This window comes from Perissodus microlepis, chromosome 15, assembly GCF_051167445.1.
Source record: "Perissodus microlepis isolate ML-2025 ecotype Zambia chromosome 15, ASM5116744v1, whole genome shotgun sequence".
Taxonomy (NCBI): domain Eukaryota; kingdom Metazoa; phylum Chordata; class Actinopteri; order Cichliformes; family Cichlidae; genus Perissodus; species Perissodus microlepis.
This window is the reverse complement of record NC_140475.1, coordinates 3473072-3487259: the sequence shown is the minus strand read 5'-3', so window position 1 is coordinate 3487259 and position 14188 is coordinate 3473072. Positions and strand designations below refer to the sequence as shown.

At 40.6% G+C, this 14188-nt stretch overlaps 2 protein-coding genes across 2 annotated transcripts; one reads left to right on the top strand and one right to left on the bottom strand.

The window, feature by feature from the left end:
* The first annotated feature begins 45 nt into the window (after positions 1 to 45).
* Positions 46 to 3722, top strand: LOC146371426 (uncharacterized). The gene is made up of 7 exons (XM_084954204.1): positions 46 to 299; positions 580 to 721; positions 925 to 1014; positions 1218 to 1312; positions 3033 to 3193; positions 3278 to 3394; positions 3471 to 3722. The coding sequence occupies exons 2-7, from the start codon at positions 597 to 599 to the stop codon at positions 3591 to 3593; spliced, it is 711 nt and encodes a 236-aa protein (XP_084810330.1). The 5' UTR covers positions 46 to 299; positions 580 to 596; the 3' UTR covers positions 3594 to 3722.
* Positions 3723 to 3822: 100 nt separating this feature from the next.
* irak1bp1 (interleukin-1 receptor-associated kinase 1 binding protein 1) lies at positions 3823 to 5621 on the bottom strand. Its single transcript, XM_084954203.1, has 4 exons — positions 5284 to 5621; positions 4589 to 4670; positions 4375 to 4505; positions 3823 to 4285 (listed from the first exon to the last, which is right to left on the bottom strand). Exons 1-4 carry the CDS (start codon positions 5553 to 5555, stop codon positions 4027 to 4029), a joined length of 744 nt encoding a protein of 247 aa, XP_084810329.1. The 5' UTR covers positions 5556 to 5621; the 3' UTR covers positions 3823 to 4026.
* Positions 5622 to 14188: the final 8567 nt, after the last annotated feature.

Sequence of the window (14188 nt, the reverse complement as noted above, 5' to 3'; positions counted from 1 at the left end):
GAAACGGTAAGTGCACAAAAATCACTTCCCACACCTCCGGCTCTTCCTGACGTGGCGAGCCGCTAAAGGTCCTTGGGTACTCCGTGGGCTGCGGCTATTGGTTAGAATACCTGTTTGGCAATTTTTCCAAAAATGTAAATACACAGGTGGCTGGAGGCGACATGGGCCGGAGTGTGGTTTATGTAAATAAAACAGAAGTGAAACCGCGCCGCTGTGTTCTGGTTTCCACGCGCAGCAGACTCACTCAAACGCAATGTTCGACACACAGTCGGAGGGAAGACTTTAGAGCTTAACAAGAGGTAAGTGTCACAATTAGAATTAGTAAAGAGCTTTGACCTGGTTTGACCTACCTGCGGGGTCACGTGTCTTTTAAAGTTTTACCTGCTACAACTTTATATAAATCTAACAGCCGCCATAAACATATGTTTGAGCTGAAAGTAGTTGCCTACGCTCAACAAACTTAAACCTCCTATATTTATTTTATTTAATATATATATATATATATATATATATATATAGCTATCGCCTAGGTTAATTTTGGCGCTCACTTTCGTGCATGTACTTTTGGTTTCCGGGCAGGTGCCAGCTGTGCGGTCATGCCTGTGCTCAGGGCCTCTGCGGTGCTGCAGATCGCGCTGCTGCTTTCCGCCGTGCCCGCGCAGTACTTCATCTCTCGGTGGAGCGGCTCCTCGGCGGCGCAGCGCTACCATGCGACCACGCGGTGAGATCAGTGCGCCAAAACCCGGCTTTTATTTACCGCATCGAAGTTTGCAAAAAGGGGAAAAACGCCTTTAGTTGGCTGGATGTGAATGACCCACAGTAACATTTTATGTGAACTATTAGATAAAGTGGGACTTAGACTAAGGACTGTTGTGGCCGTTTTCTTTCTGCTTTACTAATAAAAAGAACATTTTTTGGTTTCAGATTGCTTCGAATATGGAGAGAATGGACAAAATCATACATGAATGTCACTGCATGGTCAGACTGGACAAGCCAGCAGATGTCCAAAGCCATGTGAGTGTTTGAGATGAATGGCATTCAAATGAGGACTGAATTTAACCTGAATCATCGCTCGCTCACTCGGGATCTGAGGCTACAGTTATTTGCATAATCTTGTTTCATATTCAAATCCCACACACCTAAAAAGTGATTTCTGGTGTTTTTATGGAAACACATGAGTTGTATTTAGAGACTGGTGACGTGTTTGTTTCCTGAAGGTCTCTGGTTGGATTGGGACAGGAAGATCAAGCGGGACAAGGGTCACCTCCCGTGGAGACCATGCTTTTTGACAATGACCTGGGATTCTTTGGAGGTTTGTGTCTATAGCTCTGCTATACTGAAGCATTTTTAACCAGCCACATGTGATACAGTCTGTCCATATCCTCATTCTCATAGGTAAATGTGAAATTTCACCTTCCCCATCGAGTGCAATTAATTACCAAAAACTAATGGATATTTAATTCTAATTTTACATGTCCTCCTGAACTATTGCACTTTGAAAAGCACTACATTTACAGTAATGTGCAAAAGTCTTGAACCATCCCTGATATCTTTATATTTTGCAAGGAAAATAGGAAATAGATGCAGTGAAACATACATGGAAATACAGTATATGAGGACAAGAGTTTGTATGATCCTAAAAAGCTTGAAAATCAATATTTGGTGTGCATACTTTTATTCTTCAACACACAGCCTGAACTCTTTTAGCCAAGCTTTCTTGTTATTTCTTTAAGTAGTCTTCAGGAATAGTTCTCCAGGCTTCTTGAAGGACATTCAAAGCTCTTCTTTGGATGTTGGCTGCCCTTTTGTTCTATTCTCTGTCAAGATGATCCCACAGTAATGTTGAGGTTCAGGCTCTGGGGAGGCCGATCCATGACTGATGGTGTTCCACGGTTTTTCTATCCAGGTGTGCTTTTACTGCATTGGCTGTGTTTGGTGTCATTCTGATGAATTAAAGCTGTTGCCAGTCACACATTTTCCAGATGCTACTCTATGGTGGATCAAAATATAATGATGATGATGGTACATTGCTCTGTTTGTAAGTCCATTGGTTTTGAGAAGATCCCCAACATCACTGTATGAAATGCAGCCCCAAACCATGGCATTCGACGGATCAGCTGAAGATGCAGCTCTCAGGCCCAGTGTCAGGTTTTTGTAGCATTTTCCTCCGTTTCGTGACTTTGGATTGCTGTAGGTATTTTTTTTTTAAGGCCTGTCGTTTCTTTTGCCCTAAGAATCACTCCACACCATGTTGGGATATAACAGGTTTGTAGCTAAGCACTTTGGCAATCACCTTATTAGTATTTGTTTTTCTGACAACTTTTACTTCCAAAAATCTGTACTTTTTATTCCTTACATTTGGTTCAACAGTATCGTTTATAGCATTTATGCTCAGGATTTAAAGTCGGCCGGAAGGAGTGCTCGTATCCGTATGTTGTGTTTGCGGTACTTCAGCATCTAGATAGCTCTACAGATGGGAGGAAGCATGAATGGGAGTGATGTGTTTTTTAAGTGGCAGGCAATTTCAAATTCAACGTTTCTATCAGCTCGACAAACATCAGCAAACACACAAACTGTTTGTGTGCAGTTTGTCTCACGATGTGTTGCTATCTATGGGTCCAGCTTCTGTATTTGCAAGGAGAGAAAAAAGAATGAAGTGTAGCAGAGAATTTGCATTTAAGACTATGATGCTTAGATTCATTCACTGAATTCCAACTTTATACCAACTGTCTAATGCAAAGATACTATAAACAGTGTAGGGAATGTATATCGGCCAGGATAGCTGTGAAACACGTCTTGGTGAATTCAGTTGTGTAAATCCACAAAGAGCAGCAGTTTAGCTAATCACAGCCTGTGCACTCAGAAAACCTACCGAGGTCATATTAGAAATTATCATGGGATTTTAGTTTTATTGCCTGGCAACAGCAGAGCTTTCTAGAAAGACACAGACGTCGTGGTTTTTCATTAAAAACAGATCTTATTCATGCATGTCATGTCAGTTCTGTAGTAATCTCTTCTCTTTGTCACATCAGCATCCAAGACGGCACGCAGCCCTCGTCCCCCGTATGTGTTTCTGCGGGTCGGAGAGGTGGTGTTGGAGACAAAAGGCCACATGGTTGGAGTAGTGGTGAGCTGGGACCCTGAACTGCGAGCTCCTCCAGAATGGGTTGACAGAATGTACTCCGGCTCTGATGTCAGTGGCCTCCTTCACTTCCTCTGATCATTTATTGGTAATATATCATTTAAGTGTTAGTAACGGAAGCGTGTGTTCATATAGGACACAAGAGCAGAAAAGACACCTCATTACAAGGTGATCTTTGGAGGACCTGGACCCTCCTCTGTCATAGTTGCATACTTGCCCCAGACACAGCTGGAGCGCATCACAGGGATGAGGGTAAGTCCTGAAAATCACAGCGCATACAATCATATATATTAAAATAGGTCTTGGGCTTACTGTTGGATGTTTCCAGCCGGATATTCCCACCCTGGAGAACTACTTCACGCACTTTAATGGGAAACGCTTTGTTATGCAGCCCTGGCTCAGAGAGCTCTTCCCCGAAGACGAGGAGGATGATGAGGGCGAGGACTTTTGACTCTGGAGTATGAAAGCCTTAGCCAAGAGACAGTTTCATCCTTTGGCTTCTGTGGTTTTCTTCAGCCTGGTTCTTCTTTTTGTTTGTCTACTGGAGTCCAATGAGTGGACACAAAATGCCGTCTTTAAGAGTCATCGACCCGCTCAAGTAAAAATTGGAGTTAAGAGTGACCATCGAACCCTGCCTTTAACGGAGTTGAAGATAAATGATAAAAGATGAAGAAATGTGATTAAGCTTCTGAATTACTACATTTATTTCTCTGAAGTTTACAAATACAAAATAATTTAAAGTGTCTACCAAATATGTAAAAAAAAAAAACAACGTTGACAGACTGAGATTCTTTAAATTGCTTTTAAAGTCAAAATAAAATTATTTTTTTATTTCAAGAAAGTGTTGGCTGAATTAAAACTACTTTTTTTAAGCATTACATCTGTCATCTCATTTTCCTGCTCGTGTCTCTGAGGCTGAAGGAGACGGACACCTGCGAGGAAGCAGTGACTGCAGGTAAGCTGGGAAAGTAAGAAGGGGCTGCAGACCCCTGCCCCCCACCACCGTTGTCCTCGTTGTTCCTCCACTCTTTGGTTTCGTCCTCTCTAACCAGCAGAGGGGGTCCCAGACTTTGTCCCAGGAGCTGACTGACTTTGCTGGCCTTCAGCTGAGCATTCTCGACTGCAGACACACACGCACGCAGCCTGCAGCACACACAGGCTAGTTACGGTCACACCATTTAATGAAAATAATAAAGAGGTACGATTGTGTGTTTTTGTTTTTTTTTTCATACCTCATTTGACTCAGGCATTCAGCACTGTGGTAGAACTCTGGTGTCCCCACAGAAACACTCTTGTCTAGCTTTTCCAGCAGGATGCTACATATTCGCTCCATCTTCTCAAAGTCTGAGAAAGTCACTATGACCTATAAGATATATTACAGCACGGTCACATGCTGGTCAACACGTCTGTGCTGCACGTTCATCTGTGTTTGTCCAAATACTCGACCTCTGCATCCATCCGATACATGTCTGCGTCTCGGTGGAGAAACCTCCTCACTGAAGTGTCTTCTTCTCTGATGTCATGTTGTCTAAGCAGAATGGATTAAAAATAAACACATGGTCACAAAAATTACCGTGTACTTTGAAAAATTAGCTACTGTCCCTTAAAAAAATATAAACAAAACTGTATCAACTTAAAACACTGCTTTACTGGACACCAATTGCTTTGCAAGCATATTTAATGTGCTCCTTCTGCTAATTTGAAGTAATTGTGCAGTTTACGTTTTTACAAGCACTAAAATCCAAGTTAGTTAGTTTGCCAAAATCATTGACTTCAAATATACAAGGATGGAGGGTAGCAGGAGTTAAGTCTGTGATGGCCACCCTCAGGTTCCGCCCCTGCATGCAGCTGTAACAGCAGTAGGACCAATAAATACAGAAATAAGTACGGTTATTTCTCGTCCTCTTAAGGGGTTATTTTAAAATTCGAAATGAAACTCTTCTAGTTGTATTCTCGTTTTTAAATATACCATTAATAAACTTTTCATCGCTTCTTCCATTGCTGGTAATCCTAAACGAGTTGGCTGTATCTGCGGACGCACTTCTCTCACTGCTGCCTCTTTAACCGGTAATAGCATAATGCTAACAGTAGCTAGCTAACTTTACAGTTTGCTCCTGCTTCGCTCCAACTTCTTTTCTCACCTGAGAGCCTGTAAAATGTATCCAAGTCGCCGTGAAACGCTGTGGGTTGCTTCGCTGACGGACTCCTTGCTGTTGCCCACGCTAACCCGCACCGATGCTCGGTCCGCCTGGCAGCGAACCTCCGCTGTCCCTGTCACCTGGACCTCCCGTAGACACTTACCGGGACTCTGCCGACTAACCGCTCTTACTTCCAGCCCCTGTTCTTTTTCGTTACCGGAGAGCTCCCGCCCGGCCGGTACTATCGCCGCGAAGACTCGACTCTGACTTTCCATGATGGAGGGTTAAGCACAAACGACAGCCGTTGTGCTTCCCGCTGCTATAGCAATAGCCGCAATGGTCTTTGGGATTTGTAGGCTACCTGTTCTGGTGCGGCGAGAGCTTAATCCAGCCCATTTGTACATGGAGAGAAGGTAGTTGTCAACGGATTAAAAAGAATTTAAGATGATGTGAAATGCACATGTCAGGGAAATAAAAGGCTTCCCCACCAGGGGTAGATGTAGTTATTAAGCCACCTAATTTAGTTATTAGGTGGCTTAAACTACACAGGTTAAAGGTAAGTATAGTTACCTGCATTGCATTCGATCATTTGCACTTTTATAATAATAATAATAATAATAATAAATTATTGTTGTTGTTGTTGTTAGCCCTTCAAAGAGCTGTTTGAGGCTGAAGAGTTGGATTTTGTTTTAAACTTAGTATTAGCTTCAGGTGTTTGGCATCTAGGTGAGATTGTTAAACCTATAAATAAAAGGCTTGAGAATGCATTGATGTCGACAATGGATAAAAATCAACAATCAAGCTCCGTATGTATAAGGCAGCAGTAATTTACAGTGGTGACAGAAACTTTTGGCCAAACTCAACACTACAATTACACCTACATTTACACTCCATATGTAGATGGCCAGGCCATGGTAAGAAACACTATCTCCTTTAATAACAATAAAGTGCTAATTTATTTAAACCTGCAATGATATGCTTTCAATTCTTGTTAACACACTTTTGTTTGTTCTTCTAATTAAGCTAGCCGATAAATCAGGCCTCTTGATATATCTGCAGAAAAACAAAACTGCAAACCATAAATAGCTCAATTTTGCTTTGTGGCACAGTCTTATTTTTATTTTTAAATAAAACCATTTGAATTGCACTGCTCTAATATGATTGTGTTTACACCTTGGTTTAGCACTGCTAGCTGATAAGACAAAAAGTTAGCCAATTAGCTTGTTTGAAAAGAGCACTGCTATTAGTGAAACAAATGCTCTCCAATTCTGGATACAACATCTTAAGTAATTTAAGGCTTTTTAAAAAAATATTAATTTAATCAATTTAAATGTCTTAATACTTAATTTTTTTTACTTTAATTCTAAGCTACTAGCTGCCATTGGTCAAAGCACAAAAAAACTTTACAAAAACTGCAGCGGGTAGGCTGACAGTCATTTTCCTCATAAAATTCAGGTTCTTATGTGTGTTTTAGCTATTTGTAACAGTTTTGAAAAGCAAAATTAAATAATTAGTCAATAAAATATTAACCAACTAAGGTAAATGTGCAAATGTTAAATAGATTGGGATAAAATAAAATAGCCTTTTATTGATCTTGTACATGTATAACAAAACTGTGCATGCTCCACACCAGATGTGCCAGACAAGAGGAGTATATACAACAAGATGAATTTAAACAAATTAGTGGGCATGCAAAGTTTACCTTTAGGTGTATCATAGCCTAATAAAGTACAGTTTATTACTTGACAGCCTATTTTACATGATATCTGCTATGCCGCTTCCACATTTTGTTTTTTCAACTGAAGGTATCAGTAGTGGAAATGTTCTGTTCTGTTTGGTCAGCAGGGGCCAGCAAAGTACCGATAATCAGACAGGAAAAAATGCATCAAATGGTCATGCCTTTTTAACGCACCATACACGGTTTTCCGATCTAAAAAAAATAATTTTTGTTTTAAAGAAATAGCCTAGTTTTTTTTTTTTTTTTTTTTTTGCTGATGTAAAACTATAATTTCAAACTGAATTGCTTCTATTAGATGAATGAAGAGGCCAATAAAAAGAGTAAAAAAGTATTAATAATTGTTTTCTGGCAGTATTAAATAAGGAACTGGATATGTACAACACTTATTTTTCTCGTATTTATTTATATTTTTTCAAAGGAGTATTTCATGATATTTGAAAGGACTTTTTAATAAACCAAATAAAAGTCTAAATATGAAAAGAAAATTATCCATTAAAAAAAATTCAGTGTTGATCTAGTTTATCTGTAATTAATTATGTGTCTTCGTTTTCCTCAGAATAGCATGCATTAAGTAAATGACAGGAATCACTCCTTTGCTAAAAGAGAACCTGTTGTACGTCAGTGTATGGCATTAAAATCTGTCACTGAACTTCATAGGGTCAGTGCTAAGTATATATACTGCATGTGCATATCTTTTTGTATGTCCAGGACATTTGGGAGCAGTAGAGATTTGATCCAATACTGGATGCTGGTTTCTTTATACAACCATGTTTGTTTGGCTTCCCCGGAGTATTAAACTGTGAAATGAGCTTTATAATCACAACCTAAAAATACAAGGCCATATTTGTTGATATTGTCTCCAGTTTCACCGGTCCCCCGGTATGCTCTCTGAAACCCTACATCTTTTGCGAAGCTCCAGCCAAGAAAGATGCAACACCATATAATAGCCTATTTTCAGAGAAGAGGGAAAAGGAGAAGATTCTTACTGCTAAATCTCCATGGAAGTCTGGAGCATTTTCTTTCAGTGGCCTGCAGACTATCAGGCTGTTTTCGCCTAGCGCCCAGTTATCTGTTGCTCTAATCGCTTAAAAAATGCACACTTTCCCGTCTCCCTTTCACCTCTCTGCCTCCCAGATGAGAAAGATGGCTCCCTCAAAGCGAATTTAAATGCTTAGAGCAGCAGAGTTGGGTGCTGTGATGTTGTGGGAAATGAAAATGGTGGTAAATTATTTGTTAAGTTGGCAATCACCATAAGGTTACCAACCACTTACATAAACAGCAGTCCATTTTACTATTTAAAACATTAATTCTTCTTTCCCCACAATGTTTATACAACTACCATCAGTTTAAGACTTGATGATGCCTGCCATGAAGTTAAGTTGTAAAAGGTTTATGTAAATACAGAGCTGGGTAAACTCAATTGGGAAGGTTTTGTCCTCTACTGTGCCCCTTTTTGCTGGGTGAAAAAGGGGCTGGGGTCCTTGGATGGAGACTGTGGCCACTTTGGGTAAAGGATTTGACTGTAATAGTGTCTGAATCTGTTGATGTGTTCCTCCTTTTCTCTTGCTCTCTCTTAGATGAAGTAATAAAGTTAGCTGTGCTGGAGTCCCTCCATGTCTCTCCATAGCCCACAATCAAGGCCCGTGCAGTTTTATTGCAGTTTTATTTTCATATTGTCCAAGAAATCTCCAGACTCCCTTCTGTGCCCGTTGCCATAAATCGTATGTTTTGACTGTATTTCTTCCACTCTGCGTTTTTTATTTATGGGTGAAGGCGATAAAACATGCAGCTTGCACTCTGTGTGTCCACAGCTGTCATCTGTCTAGAACTTTATTGTGAAAGTGGGGAGAAAAAAAAAGTAAAGTTTCACTTTTTATTTCCCTGCACAAATCTCTCTCCCTGTTAAAAACAGATGCTGATAGAATGAGAAAACACAATAAATGGAGATTTTTCAATGTTTACGTTTCCAGACTCTTCCGATGAACACTTTTATTGGTTATAAAAGCAGCAGTATTCAGCTCTGTTTAACAATAGGTTCAGGTGGTGATCATTGTTTTGTCAGCAGGAGGTACTCTGTACCTACAGGCCCAACTGTTAAAATGAGATGGACTTGTTTCAATGTTTCACTGTCATTATAACTGGGAAAGTTCAATAATTTGATCTGAAAAAGGGTTGAAACATTTCTAAATCATCATCTTTATGTTGTTGTGCGACAGGAAGGGCAGAGAGAAAAACAAGCGGCAAAAAGGATGGTGAAGTCTTAGCTTCATGTGCTTGTCCAAGATTGTGAGTAAGTAAACATTTCCATGTGGAACATTTTCATTCTCAGAAAACAAAGTGGTGTCATGTAATATGATATTTTTGGTACGATGCTATAAGACTTACATACGACCACGAAGATCTAGAAGATGAATTTGTTTCTCTAGTACTCATCTAACAATGTAAAATGCAAAGGAGTTGCTTTTATGGAACTATTCAGTACTGACAATATTCTATAAATCCTTCAGTCAGACCTGAAAAGCAGTAGGTGGTTCTTTACCTATCCAAACATCTGCATAAGGCCTCAGTCACACAGGCCGAGAGATCAAGGAAGAAACTACTGGCGACTGTAGAAGTCAACTAAGAGGTTTTTAGTGCAGCACCGTTCAGCTCTTTGTGACTGGTTTTATGCTACTGACTGCCAGGAATCTCCAGCAGCTGCTCGCCAAGCGGATGTGGAGTACGCACTTTTCCCTAGCGACCAGTGGTTGCCAGGGGGTCACTGACTTGTCTCTAGGCTTGTGTGAATTGGACTTTAGCAGCTGATTTCACAGACATCCAGCAACTCCTGCAACCACTTGCCAACCAGTTGTGGAATATACATTTTCCCCCAGTGGTTGCCAGATGTTCACTGACCGATCTCTAGGCCTGTGTGTTGCAGTATTTACAGTATCTAATAATAAAAGCAAATATTAGATAATGTTAGATAGGCCTATTCTCAGCAGATATTTTGACCTGGCAGAGGTGTTAGAAAACAAATGTATAGCCATTACACTTGCAAAGCCACGGCTAATATTATTTAAACACCTGGCCTTTTCCTGCTGGGATAAGTCAAGATCGTGGTATTTTAAGAGTTAATAGAATTAGGAACGTGATTAAAAATGTTTTTTTCCGATTAGCTATGGAGTGATGCCCATAGGTCCTGAGAGCTGAGCAAGGAGTCAGGTTCACTGCCGAGTTCTCTGCATGTCAGTATATTATCAGAGGTATTTTCTCATGCTGTCACTCAGCCCCACAGCGTCCATCTCTGTAAACAGCTCATAGTCAAATAAACAGTTCTGTTCACAAGCCTTCCCCACTCTCATCGCTGAGCGAGCCTTCAGTAGAGATTTGGAGACGCGATAGCAAGGAAAGCACACGTGTAATTTATTGTTTAATGCTGATAATGCAATCTGCATGCTTACCCACTGGGAAGACCTACTGAGGCAGTTAAAATTCATATTTTGTAGTGACATCCAGTTTTTCTCTGACAAATCGACATATAAAACAATTAGCAGAGGTGGCATTGCTGTCATTATTGTTTGCTAACGTAGACGGTTTTCTCACAATGGTTTAAACTGCTCATGTTTTAATGAGCAGTATTTCTCTTAACATTTACATTTCCTGCTTATTTCCATTTGTGGTCTGTCTTTTTTTTGGCTCACTGATGAGAGGTTTCCATGTTAGGCCCATGTAAGCTTTCTCTCTCCCATACACACACACACACACACACACACACACACACACACACACACACACTGAACCTGTTGTAAAGACCCCATAAAGACTCAACATCTGTTTATTGCAATACATACCAGGAGATTGTGCAGCACAAACACCCACCCCGATAAATACCCACTGACTTACATACACACACAAACACACACACACACACACACACACACACACACACACACACACACACACACACACACACACACACACACACCGGTTGGCGATTTAATTACTGCATGCAGGCACAGGTACAGGTGCCGCACAGAGCAGGGGCCCTAATGATGATAATGATGTGCGTAAATGAGAATTTTAAGATACCTGATATACCAATATGAAGCTACAATATGTGTCCATCAGCAGGTGAACAGGTGTGCGATTATTTAACATGTTGTGCTTCATTAGTTGGCTAATTAACAGCTGCTTTGTTAACATGGACCAAACCATAGCATTTGTGCCTGGATGTTATTACGGTGTTGTGGATCCGGTGTATTATATGTGTTTTAGCTCGCTGTCTTAGTTCATACATTGCTTGCATTTTATGTGAATTTATTTATTGTTACCATTTCTCCCTTTTTCTCAGCATTTTGTCTTCTGCTGCAGATCTGTGTGTTTTTAAGGCCTAGTTGGGTTTCAGGGCTCCATTAAAAGTTCAAAGGCAGCGTTTACTACTGTAACTGGAGCTAGTCTGCACTGAGGCTTTTCGCTAATGAGTACACAGCGTACACACAAATGGACACATAGCAGCAACACATGTTTCCCTCATGCAGGCTGCAGCGATATTGGCTATTGTATAGTCCGTCATTATTAGAGTAATTATGTCTGTTAAGGTGCCAAAAGATCTATCTGACTTAACAGCCCTTTCAGCACTATGATCCCCCGTTCCTCTCCTCTCTTCCACACTATAGATCAGGCTCATTTTTTGGGTTTTTTTTTTACAGATAAAAGTGGAAAGCCTGATCTCAGAATTCTTGCTAAATGATGCACTCAAATAACCAGAGCTCTGCTCCTCGGGAGCTTTTTTCTAATTATCAACTTTTTGTTTCTAAAGCTCAGTGAATGTGTCATTAATGTTTGCGTTCATCAGGGTATTGACTCATACGCTTCTACTGAGAAAAATGAATCCAAAGAAAAAAGTTACGATCAATGAAATCATCTTAGGTCATGTGCTCTGAGGAGATGGTTTTTAGTCTTTGTCCACTCAAACTTTGCACCCTGTGGCTTTTCTTGCTAGGTTCTTTTATACCTTTAAAGTTTTGCTTCCTCAGTTACGACTTTGTTTTATGTTTTGATGGCACTCAGTTCTTGCGGTGATGTTTCTTTACATGATGCACTGTATGCTCGAGATCCGGCACGATATACAAACCTGCCCGATTTAATCATCAGGCTTGTGTAGTTTGGATTTAAAGGGAACACGCTCCCACAGTGCATAAACCAGTGAAATCATTAATAGTTTTACTGCGCCACTTTCCACAAACATTTTATAACAAATTAGAATTTAATAATGTTTGTTGAGCCTTTGGAGGTTTGCGGTTTTGACCTTCCTCTCTGCTGTGTCCTCGGATGTCTGACATTCCTGAGTAAACACTAAAACAAACAAGTCAAACAGCAAAGCCTGGGATCAGACGGACAGCACTGACATATTTCTTAAATGCCGATGTGTTTCTACGCATGTTGGGACAAATCAGTTAGGGTTATTTAATTTCATGCTTCATTTTTAATTTTTATTGAGCTTGGGGTTAACTCTTACAAAAGAAAATAGGTTTCTTATTATTTTTTAGTAGGTTTGGGAGTTTTTGGTAGATATGATTATCATTTAAAAAAAAAAATTTGCTCTTGTAACTTCAGATTTTTAGTATTTTTGAATTGAAGCGGCATTAGTAATGTTAGATTTTTTTTGTGAGAGTTCAGAGGACAACGATTACAACATATTTATCCAGCGACTTAACCAAAACCCTAACTATTGATTTACAGTTTGTAGAACATGCGTTTAAGATTGCGTTCACAGTAAGTTTTTGAATTCGATGGGTCTAGGCGAGTGTGTTTGGTAAAGGAGTCGAAGCCTGCAGACTAACATGACAGAGTAATGGGGCGGTGGGGTTTGGAAACTCAAAACGACAAACGTTTATTATTACCCCGTTTGTAGCGGACTTGCCTTCAGGGGAGACTCTGCAGCAGTGACCCTTGGCCCCAGCTTCTCCGCTCCCGCCACGCCTCCCCCCCTTCGTTCTCCCGTCTCGCATTTGCGGCCCAAAACGTTGAAAGAGAATAAAAGAATACAGCGGAACAATATCTGAGGTCATCGGCGCTGAGGCCGGCATTCCGGGAACAGTGGAGGTTTCTGAGGCAATATTCTTTTATTCTTTTATTATGGCAGAGAATGAGAGACGAGTGAAAAACATACTTCACAGCTTTTCTCATCCAAGAACAGATCCAGAGCGATAAAAGTGGACGCTCTTCCAGAGTTTTACAGCTTACCACTCTCTCCTTGACTTTCTTCATTTATCCATCACCCCCCCCCCCAACACACACACACACTTTTTTCCTTTCCCTCTATCCTCTATCGTTCCTCCTGACTCTTGGGAACGGCAGGAATCTGCTACCCGTTGGCACTGCGAATAATAAACACCCCTCCACACTGCCTTCCTGAACCTTGGGACAGGAAACCCCACACATACGCACCTGCGTGGACTGCCATGACAACAAGCACCATCTGTCCCTGTACCAGTGTCAGAAAGAACCTGTTCTAAGGGGAGAAACACGCACGCGCAAACACAGACACACACAGACGAAAAGTGGACCTGGGTCAGGGGTTAAAAAACCCCCTTTCCTGTCCAGACAGAAGTGGCCTCCTCTCAAGCCCACTCGGTTTCTTTCTTCCATGTTTTCTCCTTCTACCCTTTCTTTCATTCTTTCTTTCTCTGAATGTCTTGAGTCATTTTCTTTTCATTTTAAATGCGATTGATGATGTGTTTGTGACGGCTGCCTCGCCTTAGCTGCCTCAGCAGCTCATCCCACTGATTATTAAGCAACCGCTTTTTCTTACAGGTGCTCTTTACTGCAGACCAAAGACTGATTTAATAATAAGCAATGTAAGGTAATCTCTCAAGAGTTACCATGCTTTTTTTTCCACACTACTCTCAAGAGCTTTATTAAAAGGGCATGATCTTATGTTACACAGATTCGAAAAGGCTCTGGCGAAAGCTTCTTATTAGTCGCTATTGAAACCAGCTCCTCAAAAATAATTTTGGGCTGTGTATTAAATCAGCATTTACATTAAAAAAACACAACTCTTTAAGTCTTTTTGAGGTCTTTTCACAGCAGACGGAGATGAATATATCTAGATACGGTTTCATGCATTTGAACTGCTTAAGGCATACGTAATTCACCCTCTGCTGTTTAAGCAGCTTCAGAAGTGGA